General features: G+C 39.4%; 2 protein-coding genes, 1 long non-coding RNA gene and 1 other non-coding gene across 4 annotated transcripts; all 4 read left to right on the top strand.

Moving 5' to 3' along the window:
• The first annotated feature begins 904 nt into the window (after positions 1-904).
• On the top strand, positions 905-14,029 carry cops8 (COP9 signalosome subunit 8). The gene is made up of 7 exons (XM_067602900.1): positions 905-1,039; positions 3,343-3,413; positions 4,362-4,410; positions 5,750-5,882; positions 11,736-11,843; positions 12,091-12,153; positions 13,134-14,029. The coding sequence occupies exons 1-7, from the start codon at positions 968-970 to the stop codon at positions 13,211-13,213; spliced, it is 576 nt and encodes a 191-aa protein (XP_067459001.1). The 5' UTR covers positions 905-967; the 3' UTR covers positions 13,214-14,029.
• On the top strand, positions 7,649-9,542 carry trim63b (tripartite motif containing 63b). The gene has a single exon (XM_067602899.1). It carries the CDS (start codon positions 7,833-7,835, stop codon positions 8,898-8,900), a length of 1,068 nt encoding a protein of 355 aa, XP_067459000.1. The 5' UTR covers positions 7,649-7,832; the 3' UTR covers positions 8,901-9,542.
• Positions 14,030-16,241: 2,212 nt separating the features above from the next.
• LOC137192313 (uncharacterized) lies at positions 16,242-22,319 on the top strand. Its single transcript, XR_010930557.1, has 3 exons — positions 16,242-16,723; positions 17,238-17,344; positions 18,013-22,319. It is a non-coding gene; the product is annotated as an uncharacterized lncRNA (long non-coding RNA).
• Positions 16,487-16,560, top strand: trnai-aau (transfer RNA isoleucine (anticodon AAU)). Its single transcript has one exon. It is a non-coding gene; the product is annotated as a tRNA-Ile (tRNA).
• Positions 22,320-24,601: the final 2,282 nt, after the last annotated feature.

Below are 24,601 nucleotides of genomic sequence, written 5' to 3'. Positions count from 1 at the left end.
CCCCGCATTGTTTTCCACATACTGACTGAGCAGGGCTAAAATTTGCATTGGTGCTTTCCATCTCCAACTGAGAAGCAATATCTGCATCATTAACTAACTTGTATGTAGGGCAATGGGTAGTAGTAGCTTATACTTACTGTTTGATATTGTTTAGTATATATTTAGACACCACATGAAAAAGTAACAGTGACAACAAAATAAATTTACAGTTTACATGGATTGCATTTATATAGCGCATTTTTAGTCTACCACTCAAAGTGCTTTACAACACATGCTAACATTCACCTATTCACACACACATGCATACACTGATGTCAGAGGAGGCCATGCAAGGTGCCAACCTTTGGTCACTTGCTCCTCTTCAGGAGCAATATAGCAGTTTACAATGTTTCTAATGCTCATTCACCCATTCACTCACACACACACACACACACACACACACACACACACACACACACACACACACACACACATATGGCTGTGCCATTGGGAGCAATTTGGGGTTTAGTATCTTGCCCAAGGACACAAAATACATGTCGAAGTGAAAATCCGATGCAGGGTTTGAAGAATAGGTGTGATGTGTTCAGTTTTGCTCTGTTTTTTTTAGTTCTGATTAGCACCGTTGCTGCAGCATTCAGGATGAGTTGTAATTGTTTTAAAGGTTTCTTTGTGAGACCCAAGAACAGTGGAGTTAGGGTAGAGAATAGCGTGGAATAGCTTTTCCAGGTCATGTCTGGACAATAATGCCTCCTTATTTCATTAAATTCCCTGGTATGTTATTGAAATTTCATTATATTGTATGTATTGCATCGTGGTATAGTTGGATCTTGGATTGTTGGAGGCCGTGTGTAATTTTTGATTCTGTACTTTGTGCTTCGTCCAGTGGGGGGCAGCAGCACTTCTGACGTGCCGCTGATCCACTGCAACAACACAGAAGGAGAAGAAGAAGGTTCAGCTAGGCATCATCATGCCTGCAGCTGTGATTATGGAGGAAAATTTTGATAAACTACTGGAGCAGTGTGAAGCTCAAGAGCTCGAGGTAACTACTGAATCGCGGTATTAATTATTTTATGTGCCAACAATAAATACTGTTTTATAGACCGTTTAATAATAAGGTAATAATCTGACACCTAGTTAGCTAGCGGCTAGCTCAGGCTAACGTCAATAATATGGCTTAAAGCTAGCCTGTTTGCACAGCTCTACGCTAAGTTTACTTACAAACACTGTTATATTAACTTATTAACTCAACGTTACAAGTTAGTCATGAAAACTGTAGTAGCAGAATTACCGTTATTGTCCACTTTCATTTCATGTATTAGCAGATAGTTGGTAGCTAGCTACATAGCTAGAGAGCTCTTCGTTATATCTTACTGGTAAACACAGCCAGCGTTGCAGCTATTGTATTGTTGTCATTTAGGGTCTTATAACGTTAAAAGCAATTCCTAGTTTAGCCGTGTGTTACTGTTAGAACTGATCATTTGCTTTTATAATTACGTCAGCTGATAATGTTGACAGAAGGCAGATGTCAGCTAACTTAGCTGACAGGACTGCTGGTGCAGACTGTGGTCAATGTAAAGTCAATATTACGGAGCTCAGTGAGTAATCTGTGAAGTGGTGGAAAGTAACGAAGTACATTTACTCAAGTCCTGTACTTAAGTACAGTTTTGAGGTACTTGTACTTTACTTGTGTATTTACATTTTATGCTACTTTATAACTGTTACTTCCTCTCTACTACATTTCTGAATTAAATATTGTACTTTCTCCTCCACTACATGTATTTGACAGCTTTAGTTGCTTTTCAGGTGAAGATTTGACACAATGGATAATATAACATAATTAAAGGTATACTATGCAGGATTTGTCGGTTGGTGTTTGTAAACACAATATTAAAAGTTGGTCCCTCCTCCCCAGCTCAGTGACACCAGTGCTAGAAAGAGAGAGCAGCGGTGGTTCAGTGAGCTAGAGAGTGAATGATGAGAGTGAGCAGCACTAGCTAGAACAAAGCAGTGAATCAGATAAATAAAATGTTATTTTCTGATTGTTTCATGGCAATTACATTCTAAAGCACAATTAAACATGCTCACACCTCTGCACAACCCTGCGGGAAGGTGCCACATTGTCGGATTTTGTGTCAGATTTTTAAGTGCATGCTTTGCCCGCATCCTGTCCACTGTGGCTTCTCTGCTCTGTGTGTTACTGTGTATATGGAGCTCAGCCCTGCCCTCCTCGGTCCGACGGACACAGACAGAGCAGAGGAGAGAGATGGAGACAGCAATGTAACCTGGTCCCCATGTTTTTATAGTCCCATCCTCACACCCTGCGTGCTGTTATCGGATGGGGGCTACACACCTACTGCCCAAAGACTGACACCCAGCAAAATAATAAGAAAATACGGGCAGTGGGCAGGGTTTCTGTAGATGCATACACCACCACACACTTCTAGTGGATTATTGTGATGATTGAGAGGGATTACTTTTGTATGAGTCTATACATCCTTTTTTGTTGCAGGAAAATCCCGCATAGTATACCTTTTTAAAGATTAAACCAGTAGTTTTTAACTTTTTTTGTTCTTGACGTCTTACAAAAAGCAGTGTGTAGTCGGGGTCACATTTCACATGTCTATGAGTTGTTAACAGCTCCACCAAATAGTGATTTTTCCCTCTAAACTTCTCACATGGTTTCATTTCAATAAATGTTCAAATGATCCAATATTTCACCAAAAATCAAAGATTAGAGGAAAAGCCCAAAAACTGAAAACAGATTTGTGTATCAGAACTTTGTTTTTTCTTCTTTCCTCTCCCATTAATCATCTCATGACCCCTTAAATTTATCTGCTGACCCTTTGGAAGGGCCCGACCCCTAGGTTGGGAACCACTGGACTAAACTAGCTAACTGTATATAAAGTAGTGTAAACTAGCTCCACCTCCAGCAGCTACAACAGTAACATGCTGCTCTAACACTGATGCTTCACTATTAATAATCTAATGATGTCATATATAATAATATATCAGTCAGAGGGACCAAACCACTACTTTTACTGCAATACTTTAACTACATCAAGCTCATAATACGTATGTACTTTTACTGCAATACTTTAACTACATTTTGCTGCTAATACTCTTTTTCTTAAGTAGGATTTTTCATGCAGGACTTTTACTTGTAATGGAGTATTTTTATGTTGCTGTATTGGTACTTTTATTTAAATAAGGGGTCTGAATACTTCTTCCACCATTGCTCTTTAATATATACCTTGAGTTTGTTTAGGAAAGCAAAGATGGTTTGGTTTTCTGCTTATCTTAAGCAGCAAGCTTTAATATCAGACCTGCATTTATTTTCAACAGGCTCCAGGGGGCATTGCAACACCTCAAGTCTACACTCAGTTGCTGGCGCTCTATTTACTACATAATGATATGTAAGTCAACTCTGTTTTTGTTTTAAGTAGCTGACATGCTTTTCTCTACATTGTTTTTTTTATTGGGGGTGTGGGCTCTTAGATTTTGTGTTCAAAGCAAATGGATGTCAGGTGTCTTTTATTTCAAATGAACTTAGTCAACACTGGGGATGCCATTTTTCCTTTTCAGTTTCTTAGCTGCCAAAGACATATTCTGCGACTTTTTTTAGCCTTTGTCTTATGACATATGTGCACTGTCACAGCAAAAGATTGATTGAACACTGATTGTCATTATCATTAAAAGAACCAACATGTCTTCTCAGGTGTTGCACCTGTGGTATACAGTAAGGCTGCATCTCCGTTAAATGTCCAATATCATAATTCATAAACCATTAGGGGTGTAATGGTACACAAAATTCACAGTTCGGTATGTAGCTTGGTTTTGGGACATGGTATGTTATCAGCACAGCAGACTAAAACAAAATAAAGGTAGAAAGCAACATTTTGGTCCATTACTGTTTAGCACATCGAAGTAAATGGATTATAAAACTATTTTGACTGTAATTGTTTGGGTCACAGAACAAACTGAACCAAGGAAGTCGCTGACCAAACATCCTGTAACAAATGGTTTGGGACAAATGCACGTACTGTTACACCCCTATAAGCCACATAAAGCCATAATCCTTCAGTACCTTCTTAGAAATGAAATGACATGGCTTCCTGGAGTTGCAAGAACAGTAATCACTTGAGTGAGAGCACTCAGCAGGAACAATTAGATTTAAATGGATGGCTTTAAAAATAATACATCTAGTCTGGATTTGAACTGCTTGCATAAAATATGCGTGTTAACAACAGTAGGTAGCTGAAGTCTTATCAGGTTTATCACAGCTCACCCAGTCTTGTATTGCTGACTGTACCTGCAGTTTAATTCTGTGTTTTGCCTAACTTGTGTTAATTTGTGTCCAACAGGAATAATGCCAGGTATCTATGGAAGCGGATTCCTCAAGCAATAAAAACGGTAAATGAGTTCAACTTCACCTCCATCTGGGTATGATAGATGTAATAGTCCTGCTCATGCTGCCTTCAAGTTATGTGGAAGTTATCATATTTGCAAGTTTGAGATTTGTAAGTACTGTTCACATCAACATTCAGATGGTAAGTCTGGAGTCTGAAAAGCAAAGAAATGTGGATGTTTGACTCTAACTTCATTTGGTCGTTTGAGATCAGCAACACAACATTGAAATATCATCACCTTTTTAAGGTTTTATGTGACTGTTTAATCCATAAATAAATCAGTCATTCATGGTGATATGGCAAGCTTGTAAGTAAACAATTGCTTATTTCCACATCCAGCAGTTATGGAGCAACGTTATCATTCCCTCGGAGTTGTGTTTCTTGCCACCTGGCAAATGTAAATCCAGTATTAACTCTCTTTTAGCTCTGTTTTTGGTCTTTGCCAACTCCTGAGGGAAATATCTTTAGCTTCTAAATGCTCCTCTGTGATCACAGGCTAGCTGCTAATTGTGTCTGTTTGCCATATGGTGCTGAGCAGGCAGCGTACAGTGGGATTTATTTTAGAGCTTTTTTTTTCCTTTCTCTTCTTTTTTTTGATGTAAAAGAGTGGTGAGAGTGAAATAAAACAGTATAGGCCCAGTTTGTGCCTCTCATGCATTAGAATACATTATGGTCACAGAGGTAACATTCAGTTTCTCTAAAAGACAATTAACTTGCAATGTTTGAAAAACCCAGACGCTCATTTAAAGAAACATTGTTTTGGAGGTATTTCCAGAATCCCTGAAGACTTTTCTAACCATCTAAATTAAAAAACAAAACAAAACATTCCATACACTGGATGATAAAAAATATTTTTCACCTGTTTCCTAAGTTGCAACTGTTTCTTATCCGTGTAGCCAGCAGGCCGTCTTGTTTTGATTCAGAAACGGAGGAAGCATCCCCACAACTGTCATCACATTTTGATTCAAATATTTCTAATGTGAGACATCACCAACTGAGCCAAGGATGAAAACACAAATACAGAAATGTGTGGGAGAAAAACTTTTGTATTAATGTAGGAGCCCATTAATAAGTAGGAAGCTGATTGAGAAAATACGTTTTCAGGCTTTCTGCCCTGCGCATCACTGCTCTTCATCACATTCCTAGCTGAAGGTTGAGAAATAATGATCCTCACATTGCTTAAATAGTATGAGATTTGGAATTTAAAATGGTATTTGACAATGGATGTGAGTAAAAATAGTATTTGGGTGTGATTGCTGTTAAAGTACAGTATGAGGGCCACTGCCTTGTCAAGTGAAGCATATGGAAAGATTTTAAAATGCTTTTCCTCTTGTTGTATGCAGGCAAACCCCGAATTAACAGCTGTTTGGGCTGTTGGCCAGCGCATTTGGCAGCGAGACTTTCCAGGGATCTACACAGCCATCGCAGCACACCAGTGGACAGAGAATATCCTTCCGGTCATGGAGGCCCTTCGAGGTAACAACAAAAATCACATCCTACCTGATCTTTCTCTCTTATTACTCTACATGCCATATAGTCTTTTTAGGTAGCACTTCCAAAAAAATGGTTTTATGCCCTGCCCTGGGAAAAATTGAAAATTGTAGAGAAATTCCCTGTAGGGACATTTAAATATTATATACAGTACCAATCAAAAGTCTCATTCTCTTGAATGAGAGTGTGTCCAAACTTTTAACTGGTACTGTACTTCATTACCATGACTTAAAAGTTATGTTAGCTGTATTTTGAATTAATTTAATTTGTAGTTTTATCAGTAAAAGCTTGGGTGACTTTACTTTACATTTCACCTGCATGATATAGAATCAGCAGGGGGCACCAGTTGAACGCAGCTTAAGCTATGATGCAACCCAGCCGAGGGGAAATAAAATATGTTGTAAAATACAGTGAGTGAATTTAACTGTCTATAACATCATGTCCAGCAATGTGACATATTAGTATATATGACATATTAGTATATTAGTATCAAGAAGGCTAGTTCAGGTAGTTACAACCCAATAGTCTGAATAAGATCATCACTTTACACGTATTTACACTATTGTAATCTAACTGAATATCTAAATATTTCAGTTGTCTCTTGATTTCACACATCTATTTTATTTCTTACATCTAAAGAATAATTTTGAGAAAAATCCTTATGAAATTATTGCTATCATGCTCACAATTGTTGGGGCATGTGTGTCATGTGTCGGTTCCCTTGTGCAAGAGTTTAAGAATAGCCTATCAGTCATGTTCACGTTACATCATGTTGATCTGACATGGATGCTTACGTACAGTATGTCATGAGACACTTTGACGCGGATGATAATTGTTTGTTAGATGTGGTGAATGTGAGTAGATAAGATGTACATATACTCAATTTATTGTTTCAAAGTTAATAAAGTAGCACATTCATCCGTAAAGAATAATTTATATGATAATGTTCTTATCATCATGTCAATTGGTGTTTACTGTTTATACCCTTTCTGACCAAGTTAAGACCATGATTCCATCATTGGTTGCCATAAGTATTACTTCATAGAATTTGAAAGATACCATCAAATTTTACAAATTAATAAAGCCCCAAGTGATCCTAGTGCCAGGATTTTTTATTTTAAATGACCGACTGTCAAACAGTCAGAAACCCCAAAGATATGACATTTATAAAGGAGCAAAGAAAAGTGAATCCTCACATTTGAAAATCATTTATTAGCAAATAGGTTGTATTTTTACTTGAAAAAGACTTTAATTTAATGTAGTAGTTGACTCCGTGAAGATGTAATTAATTATCGAAATTGTCTGTCAATTTAATATCATTGGTCAATTGAAATTTAGGTGGTTATGTTAAGAGTGTATGAAAAACAGTTGTGTTACTGTGGTAAATAAAACAGGTTATATGAACAGTAAACATGGAAAATGACAGCTAATCTCAACAAGTGATAAAATGGTCAAAACAACAAAGTCACAGGATGTTGACACTGACTTGTTTACCAATTGGACTGAGCTCCTTCTCTCAGGTAGGGCTCCTCAGTCACATGGACCCTGTTTGTATCTCTCCTCATTCTGACTTCTGTCACTTTTAGAGGGGACACAGTGCCTACTAGGACATGTGACATATGCAGCACTGGGGAGGTGGGGGCCAATTCTCTGAAAAGATCCCAGGCCAGAAAGCAGGCAGGAATGTGTGCTCTGGTTGGTCAAAAGGATCGGGTGTCACCAGCTGTGAGGGGCTGGTATAAAGGACAGAGCTGCTAGCTCTCAGCCAGAATAGATATCGGCATTTCACAAGCAACAGCATACACTAAAGAGTCAGGGTCTGTCCTTTATTGTGATAACTTGTTGAAACTGACGGAGAGAGTAAACCTTGTACCTCTCTCTTCGTGGAAATTAGGAAACGTTCTGGTCTAGCTGCAGGTAGAGACTTTTTCCATTATGGATTTGCAGAGGACAGGATCTGTGGTTCGACCCCCCAGCCCCATGGATAGCCTTGAGAAGCAGCTGAGCTGCCCCATCTGCCTGGACATGTTCACCAAACCTGTGGTCATCCTACCCTGCCAACACAACTTGTGCCGTAGTTGTGCAAGTGACCTCTATGACTCACGCAACCCATACCGTTTTTCTGGTGGTGTCTTTCGCTGCCCTACATGCCGGTTTGAGGTCGTGCTTGACCGCCATGGTGTACACGGGCTCCAGCGCAACCTGTTGGTTGAAAATATCATCGACATCTATAAACAGCAGCAAGAAGGTAGTGGCAGTGGAAGCCCAGACAACTCCCTGAAGCCTAAAGAGTCCAAAGAACCAATGTGCCAAGAACACGAAGACGAGAGAATCAACATCTATTGCACTACCTGTCAGGTACCCACTTGCTCCATGTGTAAAGTGTTTGGGCAGCACAAGGACTGTGAGGTGGCACCTCTAGAAAGTGTTTACCAGGCCCAGAAAGGTGAATTGAGTAATGCTATTGATACCCTGGTGGCCAGCAATGGGCGCCTGCAAGCTCTGCTCAACCAGATGGAAGATGCCTGCCGTGCTGTACAGGAGAATGCTCAGTGTGTTAAACAAGGCCTAGCTGAACGCTTTGACCTATTATATGCTGTCCTGGAAGAGCGCAAAACCATACTACTGGAGCAGGTTGGTAAAGAGCAAGATGAAAAGGTGGCTGCTCTGCGGGCACTGGCTCAACGTTACGGCGAACGACTGCAAGCTAGTTCAGAGCTGACGGATTCGGCTGTGAGGGCATTGGAGCAGAATGGTGCTGCTGAGTTTCTGTTAGCCTCCAAGGGCCTTATTACACAGACCAAAGATGCAGCTAAATGCTCAATGGGGGAAGAGAGGCCAGAGCCAGGCTTTGAGAAGATGGACCACTTCACTTTGTCAACAGAGCATGTTGAAGCAGTCCTTGCAAAAATGGACTTTGGATTGGGTGATGATGATGAATTTGAGGATGCAGAGGAGGAGGAGGAGGAGGAGGAGGAAGAGGAAGAAGAGGAGGAAGAATAATGAAAATTGAAGTGGTTAGGTTCAAGTAGAAACTACTGTAATATGTGCTTTTGAATGTTTTTTTTAACAAGAACAAGAATGGCAGGGACTCTTTGCAATTTGATGTTAAAGAAATATAAGGTTACGGAGGATGTGGGCTAGAATGGCTTGCCCTTACTTTCTGTGCAATATTTAATATCAATGTCGAATTCATACCTTTCCTGAACGTTTTATACTTTTGTACTTTTGAGCCAGTTAAATGCTGGTGTTAAGTGGAAAAATAGGTCTGTAAAATAAATGTAAATAAAATGTCTGCACACGTAATTTTATTCATATGTAGCTTATGGAAATAGTTCTTTTGCATTTTCTCACTTTGTCGAAGTTGATCTACATGTAATCACCAATTTGGTCTTCAGTGGAACCTGAAATAAAGCTGCATGAAATTAATTCATTACTTGTTTTATTTCTAATTCTAATCTTAAAGCAAAGTTTCTAATAAGATCAAATTCAAGAAGCATATAGAGGAAGAAAACTGCAAAACCCAGTTTAATATATACAGTATAGATCTTCCTTTGAGTGCACCCATCAAAATGTCTCCCCAGCCTGTTGTTGCTCTTACTTGGCAATAGACTGTATTCAAAAATAAAAGCCCTTGCCATGTCCTGTCTGCTTTGCCTTTGCTGGTGAAAAGTGGGGTCTATTTTTAAGAGGTGAGAGGGTGAGAAATGATAGCAGCCCTGGAATAGACTGTCAGAGAGGACAGGCCAGGTCCTGTTTCTCCTCCATAAAACTCCCATCCTCCCACATTAGACGTCTTGCTCAGCAGCTCCAACCCAACCCCGGAGTGTCAGAAAGACATACTAAGAAAGGCTGGTCCAGTTGCCACACCAGTCATCTCCCAAGGGTCAAGAGGCAATGGTAAAAATACATGTCTGCCTGTGGACGGACAGGGTTACAAAAATCCCCTTGAGATGACCTGTTTGGCTTCATGGGGAGCATTTCTTTTCTAATATGCGGCCAGTCATGTGCAAGAAACTTGTTCCAACACAAGAAGCTGTTTTATGAAGTATGATTCATGCTGACTAGAGAGGGGGAAAAACACCTCAATTGTTTTTCCTCATTCATCAATGGTGAGACATGACAATGACAAAACAATGTTAACTGGATCCAAATGTATGAAAATAATCAGTTTTAATCATCTTAGTGTCCATTTTAAAGGGTTCAGAAGATACAGCCAAAACTTTCATTAAGACTCCTACTGAATAAATATTAATACCTTCAAACTCAACTGATGCATAAACTTTGCCATGACATAGTTTTTTAAGGTCATATTTTTTAATTCTTCCACCTCATTTTAGACAAGTACAATAACAGGGAGAACAGGAAGCCTGTTGGACTGCAGAATGGGAAAGCACTCTGACAAATCTCCTGCCTTCACCTCACAGCTGTCTCTTCTCATCCTGCTTGTTATTGTTACCGCTGCTAGCTGCTGCAGTAGACTAGGGGCTGACTGTTGGTACACATAAACCGTTGCTAGGCTATAAAACACGAAAGGCCACAACCCTGAGTCATTTACGTGATAGCTTTGCAGGAGCAGCAGCAGCAAGTGCATGCCGATGTATGTCGTTCCATGCTGTTGCGAGACCCTGTCACTCTTACCCTTATCTTCACAAACAACAGCACCATGTCAGGCTGTGGGAAGGATAAATTGGGCAGCTTTGACAGTTGGGAAGCCAGTGCCTTTTGATATAGACTCCTGTGGTCTGAAGTGTAAGCAGTGTACTGCATATAATGTCCATGATTCTTCTTTATCTTGCTTCATTTAACAAGATCAATCATTTAGCATTCTTGATTATGGAAAACTTTCTTTTAGCTCACATGTTTATCACACATGTTGATCACGATCAAATCAGAGCGCCATTTAATATAAAACAGACCCAGATGGTAACAACAATAAAAGGCAGAAAACTCAGTCTTTGTTCAGACATACTTAATTTTTATTTTAGATCCCAGACAAACTTTTGTTAGAGTGAGTCAGTAGTTAGTTGGGACCATGTGCTTGGGTGGAGTGAGAGGAAGCAACTTTATGAATTCAGGCACACAGATTTACCACAACTAGGACCACAACTTATTATTATTTTCATTATCAATTAATCTGTTGATTATATTCTCAATTAGTCGTTTGGTCTATAAAATGTCTTTGTTTCTCAAAGCCCCAAAGTTAAATCCCAAATGTCTTCTTTGGTCCTGACTAACAGTCTACAATCCAAAGATATTCAGTTTATTGTCATGGAAGACTTAAAAAACCAGAAAATATTCACATTTCAGAAGCTGGAATCAGAGAATTTGGATACTTTTTTCCATATAAAATGACTCCAAATGATTAATCATCAAAATAGTTGGCGATTAAATTTATGTCAACCAATTAATCAACCAATCGTTGCAGCTCCAACCATAACCAACCCCAAGACAGGAAATTTGAAACTAGGCAGGCTAAAAAGCGAGATAAAACAAATGTTCCATGCAGACTTGTAGCATTCACTCAACATTTTACCAAAACATATTCACCTGTGACTGCTTTTTTTAAAACAGCCCCTGGCTTCAAAAACCCTGTCTGTCACTGTTGATTAATTGTTATCCACAGTCTACAACCTCCAGCGCTGTTGCTAATGAGCAGCTTTGTTTACTGTCTGTCTTTATGTGTTTTTTTCTGCATTGACAGAAAGTTGGTGTTGCCCATGTACTCTATGCACTTTAAATAGATGCAGGGTGCTGGAATACAGCTTTAGCACTCATGTACTCTGTATGTACTATCTGATATTGATATCCTATCTATGGTTCATGGTTGTTTCACAGAGAGCACAAGACAAAGGGCGTACGCGCTAGTGGCCCAGGCATATACCTCCATCGCAGCAGAAGATTTTGCCGCCTTTGTGGGCTACTCTGTGGAAGAAGCAGTAAAGGGTAAGCTTGAATTTACACAACCTCTTGAGAGGAAATGTTTTGTCATCATTGTCACTGTTTATAAAGAGGTCAGATGCCGAGGGGTTTTCTAAGTAATAATAACAGCTGTAGTCAAGTAGTGTTCCCACTGGGATGTGTTACAGCTTATTTCCATTACCTTATCATTTACACAGTCTCGTATCAGATCCCACTGATACACTGAGGATATTTTTTTTTCCTCTTTCTCCGCCTCTGTGTTTGTCCAAAGGTGTGGTGAGTCAAGGCTGGCAGGCGGACCCTGCTACCAGGATGGTGATGCCCAAAAAGCCAGGTAGGTGGCAGTATTGCTCTTCTAAATTGTACCCATCATCAGCCTGCTGTCCTGTGCCCAAACGGTTTTCTCCTTATGTGAAAGCTTGCACCCATCTTCCTACTACTCCTCCGCCTAGATTTTATTAGACTCATAAAAATGTTCAGCGCTGGGATTTGGGGGTCATTTTTAATTCCATAGAAATACGACATTTGATGACAAAGACGATATTTTCCCTAGAATTTCCTGAAATTTTATTTGCTAAATCTCCCTTGCATAACATATTTCCCAAACTTTCATGCTCCATTTCTTTTCTTCTCCTCTCCTCCCTTATTTTGTCAAAATATTTATCACATCACTACATGTTTTCAAGTCTGGAGGGTCATGGATCGATCCATTTTTGCAAGAGAAACCTATTGATTCATGCAAACATATGAGGAGGAGGAGGTTGCAGTCTGTCCTCTCTGTTATCATCGGACCTTGCTGCTGAAGCATCTGCAGCGCACATGTCCAACCCAAAACAGCTAACCCACTCACCATTAATCCTCACATGTCTGCCCCTCCCACCCCCACAGCACCACTGGGACTTAATAGTGCTTGGTGATTTTTTTTTTTTTTTTTTGTTAGAGTGGAGGAAAATCATTCTGGTTTGGATGAATGTAAAGTGTCCCTGAAAAAAGAGTGTGGCACTCTTTTAATGATCTCCAGGGCTGACTGTCTCGCGGTCACATGGGGAGACTCTGCAGGTAGTGTTGTTAAACAGGTCGGAGGAAGCGGTGAGCTCATGCGCAGATGTCGACAGCGTGGTTAACTTGAAACCTGCGACCTGCTGAGTCTCCCAGCCAGAACACGTGGGCTGCAGCCTCTCGAGTTAAAACTGGTTTAGATGTAAGAAGATCGATAGCACTAGGCCCAATGAGGAATCCCCCCTCTGACTCAACTTCTCCTTCTCCGTGTCGCTCCCCTCTCCTCACTGTTTCTCTCTCTCTCTCTCTCAACAGATCCTCCCCCCGTTTCATTGGTTCCAAATGAGCAGCAGTTGGCCAGACTCACTGACTACGTGGCTTTCCTCGAGAACTGATAACCCACCACAACCACTGCCACCCTTTTTCGCCTGCTTGGTACAGAGGGAGAACACAAGTTTGCATAGACTCTTCCTCCTTCCTACAGCTTGCAAAGTCCCGCTCCCTGATAAAAGATGTACCAAAAACACCATCATCGTGTAGGATTGTTGCAAGCTCTTCTCCATGACCTGCCTATTTATGTTCAGTGAATAATATAGCATCTTGACAATTGGCTACAATGTTGTATTATTTTATTTTTTTGATCTCCTGTTCTTTGCAACCCCGCCTGATGCAGAAATTCTGATCTGATTTTCAAAGGAAGTATTACAGGAAGTCATTCTTATCACTGTCTATGTTTTAATTGCCAACATAACAAACAGAAAAGAAACACACAAAGCAGTATGTACAGAATGTCCGTTCTGTCGTAGCACTTAAAGGTTTCCTTGAAAGAAATTTTTGTCAGGTAACAGAAGTCTTGGCATGCATGCATCACTGTGTGGAGTAGAGCTGCAACTAAGGATTATTATCTGATTATTTTCTCGATTAATCGCTTAGTCTACAAAATGTTAAAAATTTCTCAGTGATGCCTTCAATTTGCTTGTTTTGTCTGACTTAAATGTTAAGATATTCAATTTACTGTCACGTATGACGGACAAACAGCAAGTCATCACATTCGGGAAGCTGGAACCATCAGATGTTTGGCATTTTTTTCTGGAAAAATGACTTAAGCGATGAATCAACTACTCTTGCAGCTCTGGTATGGAGTTCAGTACTCAGACCTCGTATTTGAAGTTTATGTTTTGACTGGTGAATAAATATTTTGCTGTTTCTAACTTTGTATTCTGGAATTTCTTTGACGTAACAGTTTGATCCTTACAGACCAGTCTGGGAACAATATTTTTCTTAATATCAATAACTACTGACGTTCTTTGAGTTAACATTGTAGCTCAAAGTCCAGACGTCGTGATATGTTGCACAACAAGCTAAGTGAAACTCTGTAAACAAAACGGCATTCCTACACATGCTCAGTGGCATCTACCATTCAAGGAACTGCTCTCTGAGAGCGTTACTAGTCTGTGGAGCTGTTTCTAAATAAACAAACGTTGCCTTTGGGGTGAAGGAACATGTCACCCTGTGCAGCGGTGTGGCTCATTGATGTGTTGTTAGTTGTTTTTTTGACAACAACGAAGGTCTACGGCACAGAGGATTATACTGAATAAGTATTGTTGGCAGTACGAACAAATCTAGAAAATTGCCAGCCAAATAAACAATAAATTGTCACGAGGCACCTGGATTCGCAAGATGACATCACAGGATCAGGCGAGGCGAAATCCAGCTGCCTCGCAAAGTAAGGCGGTGATAAACGGTTCATCCAATCACCTGCCACGTATTTTTTGAAAGCGCCTGCCCTTCTCCAAACGGTTTCCATCGACGACTTCTCAGATGGTTCTGTGTAACAAACCATCTGGTGCATCAGGTTAGCACATTTGTTTCACATGAGGAGGAACATAATGTGTGAGGAAGCGTATTACTGCAGCATTATAGCCACATAAGACCACCAGGAAAAGCAAATAATCAGAATAAAAGCTATCTTGTTTTGCCAAGTTTGCTTCAAATAGCATGAATTTCTTCATAAAATCGATTGGGTTGCCATTGATGGCTTTCTGATACGTACGGCTTTAAATGAGCTCTTGCTGGGTGACGTAAGGCTGACGTATAAGTCCACAAACTTTCATGTCTGTTCAAAGACTACACCCACCGAGTTTCATTACTGTAATGTGCAATGCAACTTAACTAACGGTGCAAAGATTTTAGATTGCTAAATGGCAGCAAGAGCAGGATTCTAAACTGGTTTCATCACTTCTTCAAGAATAAGTACAAATTTCCAATCTTACCCCTCAAATTCATGATCTCAGAATGTGTAATTAAGTTTGAATTAACATCAAGGAAAAGCGATAGATTTGTCATTCTGTAAAGGCATACGATCTGGCCGCCATCTGTTCATCAGTGCTACAAAATAAATCTGGTGGTGATTTCTTCTTTTTTTCTTTCTTTTATTTATTTATTTTTTTACCCCAATCTGCATCCTGTTTTGGAAAAGAAATCGAAACGCTTATTTACTTTATAGTTTTTTTGATGTATTGATTGCTTGACATTAAAAGGAAGTGGCAGACGTTTGATGTGATTTAGTGTGAAATCACATACATTAAGGCCGTTCCTTGTGTGTTTGTAGTGGTGAGGAACTCATTTATTTCATGGCATGGTTTGCTTTGTTGTGAAAATTGCACATTGGAGACCACTGTAAACATGGCAGTTACCAGACACTTACATTAAACTATTTACATTTCCTTGTTGCCTGGTAGAGTCCATCTAAGTAAACAACCTGAGAAACTGTAGCTTTGTGTTCATCCCCACAAATATCTTCACATATATTCTGCACCTTACTGGTTTACTGTGTTCTTATCTATATATAGAAATATTATAACGTGTTTTTATGTACATATACAAACACGTGCTGACTGTAACCCATGTCCAGGCATGTGTGGGACCAGCTTTGGCCTCATGACAGTGCAGGGTGCCAGAGTCAGTCAGCAGTGCGAGTGTGAGACGGTAACTGACCCTGATCGCTCCTGCTGACCTTGAGCAGTCTGTCACAACAGTACTAAATCTGTTCTGGGTGACACATGATGCACCCACACAAATTTTGGACTGATGAAATGCTATGCTGAAGTTGCAGGTCGCAGAGTGCAAAAATAAATAAATGTTTTTGATGTGGACAACCTCGATGTGTGTCTGTTGTAAAATTCAAGAGTAAAACTGTTTTGACTTACTGTGTGCCAAATGTACTAATTTAAATTTAGTTTTGAAATATGCACCTCTAGATTCGGTCCGTTATAGACTACTGTACTACAGTGGTTCTCAAAGTCGGGTTCAGCCCCCCCTCAGGGTTCTTGAGGGGCTTCCAGGGAGTTCCCAGCTAAAAGGGGTATCATTTTATTTATTTATTTATTTTTATATTGTATTTTTTTATGTATAATTCCATCCATAAGTAACATATGACATAATTTATGACTGTCTTGGTCATGGGTTTCATACACTTTCTGTAAACAAAAAAACATCTAAAAGGAAAAGCCTTATCAGACGGATCCTGGGGCAAAATCTTATCAAACGGGGGTCTGTGGTCTAATTTGCGTCCACTGGCCTTCTCCCAAATGATGGTTGTAATTGTCTTCACAGCTGGCGGCTGCGGCGGCAGGGATGTTAAAATGTACGGTATCTGTTGTATATATGGCCGGTTAGCTCAGTTGGTTAGAGCGTGGTGCTAATAACGCCAAGGTCGCGGGTTCGATCCCCGTACGGGCCAACGTTATTATATTAGCAGGTGTGTCTCTGAGGATATAACCTGGCGTTTATCCACCAAAAGTTTGGCGGTACACTCTCTGGCTCCTCCTGTCGAAATGATGAGTAGTCCTCTAATTATAGATGAAGAATTTTGACTCATTCATCACTAAGTGAAAAATACTGACGTAAATACATAAATGACTGAATATATATATTAGTAAATACGAGAATAAATAAATAGGTGACACAAAATGTTGAAATGAATACCTAATACATAATGCATCGATTAATTTGTCAAATTAAAACATAAATAATAAATAACTATGTTGATAGATGAATGTCTTAAATTCATTTCTACAGATCTAAATTTATATATTTCTGTATTTCTACATTACAGGTAGCAACAAATTACAGACTTGATGAGGCTACTTTTTTCAGTAAGGAATAATATAAGGGATTACAATTTGGAATTCAGTGATTGCAAAACAGTTAACTATCCCAGTAACACTTTGGTTTTTTGATGGAGGGTTTATTTGACAGACTGGTTTGGTACATGTTAGCCTGGTGCAGGGGCTGCAGGGCTAAGTGGTTAGCCTCAACCAAAACAGGAGAAATGCTAACTCCTGGTAACTGTTAAGTTGTCATATTTACATATTGTGTGTTTATTTATATATTGTGATGTTTTAAACCTACAAACAGGAGTCATCTGGACCGTCTTCAGATTTTTTTTTGGGGGGGGGGGGGTGTATGAACCCCATAGCTTCACTTAAAGGAAAGGACTTCTGAAGCTAAGCTAGCTGTAGCAGGTCAGTAAATATCTCCAAACTGTTCGTGAGCTGACAATCATAATGTCTAATTTCCTATTTTTACATGTTTAATACAGAATATGTGATGTATGGGTGTAGATTTGGAGTTCTTTAAGTAACAAAAGTTGCATGTAATGTAACTAATTACTTTTGCTGTCGTCAGCTCAGCTTCATACACTATTAGCAATGCAAATTTAAGAGCCAAACTTATTGTACTCCTGTGACCAATCATGCTTTACAATGAGTTTAGTACCACCGACCTCATAAACATACAGACATAGAAATACACAAATGAATAATATCAACAATAATATCAATATCAGAAATCTCATCAAATTACAATGAGAAACACCAGAGGCATGATTTGAAAAAAAAAAAAAAAAAAAAAAACTCCAAACAGTTGATGAAAAGCGCACAAGATAAAATAATAAAATACTAAAAGAGAGATGTATTGAAGTGAGTAAAACCAGAAATAAAAGGTAGGGTGTTAAAAGGAAAACATTCCAGAAAATAAAAAAATAAAATAAAATGATATACCAAGAAGTAAAACAGACTAAAATACATAAATAAATAGACAAATAAATAAGTAAAGTTCAATTAAAAGCCAGACTAAAGAGGCAGGTCTTGAGTTTACTTTTAAAAATATCATCATTCTCTGCTGCCCTCAGGTCTTCAGGAAGCTGTTCCAGAGACGAGACCATCATAATAAAAGGATGCCTCACTAGGCCAGTAGGGTACTAGAGGCTTTATAGGCTAAAGGCAAATCTGATAAACAGGTAGGACCAAGGCCATTAAGAGCTTTATAAACCAATAAAAGGATCTTAAAATCAATTCTGAAGCAAACAGGTAGCCAGTGCAGAGACTTCAAAATTGGTGTAATGTGTGTTTTCTCTCTGGTCCCAGTCAACACGTGTGCAGCTGTGTTTGAAGTAATTGTAATTGAGCTATATTCTTTTTAGGGAGAGCATTACAATAGTCAATCCTGCAGGTAATAAAGGCGTGCATTAGTGTCTCTGTGTTGGCTTAAGAGAGAAATGGGTGCACACTGGCAATGTTCTTGAGATAATAAAATGCATTCTTAGTTATGTTTCTATTGTGAGGTTCAAAACTAAGATCTGAATCAAAGATAACTGGGTTTTTTACTTGTTGACAGGGGTTTAATGCCAGTGCTTGCAGTTTCATATTGAGTTTGTCTCTCTGAGCTTCAGTATCAGTAACCAAGACTTCAGTTTTGTCCTGGTTGAGCTGTAGAAAATTCTCTGTCATCCATAACTTGATATCTAAAACACATTTAAACATGTCTTAATGGATGTCTTTGAAGCAATCAGAGAGGGAAATGAGCTAATCTGAAAAAGCTGAGTTTGTATCTTGCATGTGGATACTAAATCAGTCTCTATATTGCAGGTTTGATGCTCTTTAAAACCCTGTTATATCATGAATACTGAGTAACTTGATGCGTTTGGATAACCAACACAGTTTTACAGGTTCATACGAGACATAAAATCTGTCAAGGCAATGTTGTGAACCAGCTGGAAGAATGCTTTGAAGTGAGGACAAAAGGTCAAACTATATTTCCAGAATAGTTTCTTTGCATTTTTACTGCTGTGGGTCCAGCAGCAAGGTTTGAACATGTTGGTTTAATGAGGAAGGAGAGTAAGGATTCAAACGTTTTTTTTTACAGTGATCGTTTCTGTTGGACCCATGCATTTATGGCCTGTATAATTTAGCCTGAAAGTAAAGTGCCCCACAGAGACAAACAGCAGTGACTGGTTGCTTTTTTAAAGGTTAAAGGCCATGACTTCGTGTAGAGTTCAACTATAAAAATGCACTGAGCTGTATCAACAATACTTCTGTGGTCCAAAAGGCTGTTTTTTTTTCAGTTTCACTGGTCACTTATTTACTGCTGTTTGTACCATATAATGCCAAGAATAGTTTGGCTGTTCAACACAAGTGTTCTGTATTAAATTACAGCATTGTTACAAAAATAGTTGTCAGCACTTAAGTCAGTCTTGCCTTTGTTGAGGTTCTCATAGCTCCATACAAATGGCCACCATGTTGTATAAGTCTTTGTCATTCACATGTTCCCAGTCCAAACTGCTTGCTTTGAAGTGGCTGAGATCACTGTTTTTGATTATTTGTACAATCCTCTTATTTTGTGTCTGTTATAGTCTCTAGACAGATAACAGATTTTCTCGAAATAATTAACATATATGCAGAATAAACTTAAAAGAAAAAAGGACTATTGGACAGGAAGTGGGTTTTTTTGGGGTATATTTTAATTAAAAAAAGAAAACTCATGAGAGCTTAACTGAGTCAATGTCTTAGTGTCATTTGCACAGATGTTCACAAAGAGCCAAGGGCTCTTGTTGGTGAGGTCACTTTTTCCAGGGGTCAAAGGTGACCTCTGCCTCGCATCATAGCACATGCCACTTACATGATGTTATAGAGGAATGAGTTGGTATACAAACACAGTTCTGCTTAAAGAAACCATACCGTTGCACTGGGTGACATGAAGAGTTTTGGTCATGATACTTTGTTTAAAAACGGCTCCAAAGAGTTATAACTGTGATTACATTTTCTGTCTCCGGAAAGTAGCTCTGTAAGTAAGGCAGACACCACTGTTTAAAGAGCTCCCCTAGCTGGTTGTACTGCATTTCACAACCCCTTCACTTTGTAGGTCTTTGCAATATACAATGTAGTACAAAGTCAAGAGGTTATAATATGCAGCATAACAAGGTAGCAAAGCACTTTAAACAGAACCACGTTCCCATGCATGAGCGTCTGCTGTACACAGAACCACTCTTTGGAGAGTGAAGACATGATCGCTGTTATTAGTTTGGAGCCGTTTCTAAATAAACTAACTTGACCAAACTTTTCATTATGAAGCAACATGTCACACAGTGCAGCAGTGTGGCTCATTTTTCATGTTTTTAATAGTTTTTGAACAACAACAGAGGTCTACGGAACAGAGGAATACAGTATATCAGGCTTTAATATACTAACATTATACTTGCTAGTAGATCAATTCGTTGTTGGTTTGACTCTGCACATGAGATTTGATGACAATAAGAAAAATATAGAAAAATGCCAGCCTTAACCTTTAAGTAAAGTCAGGATTTATTGTTCTTAAACATTTGCAGTATCCTTTGTACAGTACAGACCACAAATGGAGTATACATTGCATATCCATACTCTGTTTTTCTGGAACGTCAATGATACTTTTTTTTTTAAAATGTCATTTGTGCAGTTTGAGTCTGGAAATGCTTTTACATATTTGGATAACATAGCTCAGCAGTTCTGGCAGTGTCTAAATCAGGTGGATGTAATCTGTTCAGCACTCTCATGCATGATAGCTGGAGACGTTTAACCCAACAGGGAATGCCTTGGATAGATGAAGAGGTTACATAAGGAAGGAGATGAACCAGTAGGGGGCAGTCTTCACTGACAGATTGTGTGACCTCAAAGAGAATGATATGAAACATACTGTTTGCTATTACCAGATACTAAAATGCACTATAGATAAGTTTTCAACGCTCTCATCAAAATATAGCAATATTTGGATAAGAAGAGAAGAAGCAGATTTCCTTTTCTAACGTGTTTTGCTCCAACTTGGGGGGTGTTGTTTAAATTTTCATTAACAGCAGTAAAAACTCCCTCACATCCACAGTGAAAATGTTTCCATGTGGGACGATGAGTCATGACCATGAGACCGAGAGAAGACTCCAAGAGGATGTGGGAGACGGAACAGAGGACGGTGATGAGAAAAAGAGGGGGATCAGAGAGGGAGAGGGAAGAGAGGAATGGTGCGAGGGGCCAGTAGGAGAAAAAGCAAGAGAAGCAGTGGTGGGAGGAAGACTGAAGAAAGGAGAGCGTAGGAAACATTGCAGAGGCGTTGCTGCATGAGTGCCAATTTGACAAATATGTGCTGCAAAGAGGATGAAACACAAAGATAAAGACTGGGAATTGTATAGAGCTGCAGTAAAAGTGAATTTTCCAGTATTATACCACTGAGGTTATGGAATTTCTGGAGATTACTGCAGATATATGTTTTGAATTATCTAAACAAACTGGAAATATATGAATTTGTGGCAATTTGTTGCACTAGAATATGTCTAATTACATGCTACATTCAGACATCTTCTAAAGCCTAGTGGATTCACAAATCACTTCTGTTTACTCTAATTGAGCAATCTACTGATACAGATAAAAAAAAAGCACTTAAGCACTTCCTAAATCCACACAGCATCACCGAGTCATGCGTAAGCTCGTGAGAACCAACACAACTTGAAAATTAATTCTCATGAACAGAGAATTAGATGCAGTTTTTCATTGCAGCTGTTTTCCAAGCCATGTATGACCTCAGTAAGAATTCCCAGATAATAGCCATGGGCCCTCATAGTAGTCATCCAGGAGATTTCCTAATCAGTCATTAAAAGTTGAGATATCCAGCAGGACTTGACTTGGCTTAAATGGTCCTGCTGCCAGCCAAAGCTGAGTGAGTCTATAAGACTCCCCCACCCCCCCAGAGACACACCTGCCAATATATTCAACTTTAAAGTCTGCATTAATTCGAAAAAAAAAGTTAATCATCTCTTAACACACAAAAGAGAATGACATGGTTAAGGTCACATGGCAGAGATGGGCTCTAGCAGTATACAAGCCTCAACCAGAGGAAATGACTTTTCACCAGCTGTCTATTTTACCATTAGTCTGTCTTTTGTTACTAGCCATGATTTCTTAAATCAAAGACACCTTTATTTTATTTCTCATACAATATGTTTGTTCTTGTTAGAATATCAGAAGGATTTGAAAAACACTTTACCTTTGAAGAATAAATGGAAATATTCTGTACTTTTTAATTGTCAGCAAAGACAGACCAAAACCACACAGGAATGACCCATGAATGCACTATATTGTTGTAATATTTGATAAGCCCTGCAGTGTCCAGTTGTTTTTTTGGCCACATTAGCAACATGGTTGACCATCTTGACCATGGTTGACCATCCATCTGGACCACACTTTGGTCCAGATGGAAATATTTCTACAGGATTAATTCTGATGAAACTTTGTGCACTCATGTTTCCTAGAGGGTGTTTGTGAACCCCTAACTTTTCCTCTTGCACCACCATGAGGTTGGCATTGTGATTTTGCATGAGATGTCTCAACAGTTAGTGGATGGACTGAATAAATAAATGAACATGAAATTTAGCACAAAAAATTAAAAAAAAATAGGACAATACACATTAATCAACTTATCTGTAAATGAGCCGCTGTAAACCAGCTCGCTAATTTTCAGCAGCACATCATTCATCAAGATGAGTTAACTTTGGTGACCACCTGACTTTTCTTCTAGCACCATCATGAGGTCAAAATTTTTATTTGTCCATTTATTTATTTTTATTTGGTTTAGAGCTGCAGCAATTAGTCGATTAATTGATTAGTCAATGGACAGAAAATTAATCAGCAACTATTTTGACAAATCACTAATCGTTATAAGCATTTCTTTTAAAGGATCTAGTGGCATCTAGTGGTGAGGTTGCAGATTGCAACCAACCGAATACCCCTCCCCCTCGCCTTCCAAGCATTTAGGAGAATGTACGGCAGCTACAAAACTCACGAAAAACGTGAAAGGCCCTCTCTAGAGCCAGTGTTTGGTTTGTCCATTCTCGGCTACTGTGGAAACATGGCGGTGCAACATGGTACAACAGGATGGAGGTTTAGCAGCTAACAGCCTGGTGCGGATCCCACATTTTCTCCCTCAACGTCAACAAAACAAAGGAGATGGTGATTGACTTCAGGAGGGACAGCAGACAACATCATATGCCGCTGACCATTGATGGTGCCACTGTGGAGAGGGTCAGTTACATCAAGTTCCTGGGAGTGCACCTAACAGATGACCTGACCTCAACCAATAACACTTTGGCCATCGATAAAAAAGCACAACAGAGAGACTTAAAAATGCAAGTCTCCCCATTCTAGCCCTCATTTCTTTCTACAGGGGCACCACTGAAAGCATTCTAACCCACAGCCTCACTTCCTGGTTCAGTGACTGTAAGGCATTCGAACAACATCATCTGAACAGGATATTGAGGATAGCTAGCAAGATCATTGGTGCCCCACTCCCCTTCCTGCTGGAAATTTACCATCAGTGCTGTGTTCACGGAGCCTCCAGCATCATCAAGGAGCCCCACTGCCCTTGTCATAGTCTGTTTTCCCTCCGGCCGTCTGGGAGGAGGTACAGAAGCATCTGTATCAAATCCAGCAGAATGCTAAATAGCTTTTTCCCACAAGCAGTCAGGATCATTAACAGACTGTGACCCCCCACGAACATGCCCCCCCACACCCCCTTATCAGTGCTGGTCACTCCTTGACATGCATCAGCTGTTAACTGTTGTTGAACTGAGTCATGCACTTTCTCTCCAAATGCCCTTTAATGCACTGTGCTGCTAACTGTTTGTTCTTTTTTTGTTTTTTATTTTTCTCTTTGGGATTTACACTTTTTTGTAATTTTTCAAGGAATATTTAAATATATATCTTTATCCTTTCTGTTGCACTGCTGTTTTTTTACATGCAAGTACACAAGAAAATGACAATAAACTAAATCTTGGTCTAATTTTGATCTTGTTTGTTTTGGTCTTCATGGGATTTGTTGACAATAAGAAAATATAGAAGAATGCCAGCAACATCCTTTGAGGAGCTATAAAGGTCAGAGCGTTACTGTGCTTTTCCCAGTCAAATCATATGTCCATGCACTGTAAGTTACTTTAACTCACCATCATAGACTGTATGAGCTTGGGTTCCCAAAGAATCATTCAAAACATCTCATTGTGGTTTAAATCAGGCCACAGACTCCATGTCCCATGTCATTATTTTTTACTTTCTCTGAATTCTCTGAATATTTGAAGGTAGGAGTCAACCAGTGAAGATGCAGGAAATGTGACATTAGGTAACGTCACACCACCAACACACTGTTTGGATAGTTGCCAATCGGCTGGTTATCTTTAATGTAAGACAGTTGATATTCACTCCTCCCCGTTCAGTGCTCCTTTAGGTTGTCACTACTCTGTCTCTACCTCTCAGGGTTTATTAGGAATGATGAAACTGGTTCTGCCAGTTTTTAAAGCCTGGGGTTATAAAGCCTTTTTCTGCATTTCCTTGCTTACTAACTGCAGGGTCCACCATGAGGTGCAACTTCCCATGCGGGAAACTGACTACAGTGCCTTTAGCTTAATCTGTTTGCCACTTCAAATCAGAGCT

This window comes from Thunnus thynnus, chromosome 11, assembly GCF_963924715.1.
Source record: "Thunnus thynnus chromosome 11, fThuThy2.1, whole genome shotgun sequence".
Classification (NCBI taxonomy): Eukaryota; Metazoa; Chordata; class Actinopteri; order Scombriformes; family Scombridae; genus Thunnus; species Thunnus thynnus.
The sequence above is the reverse complement of the archived record's forward strand: the minus strand, read 5'-3'. Positions and strand labels throughout refer to the sequence as shown.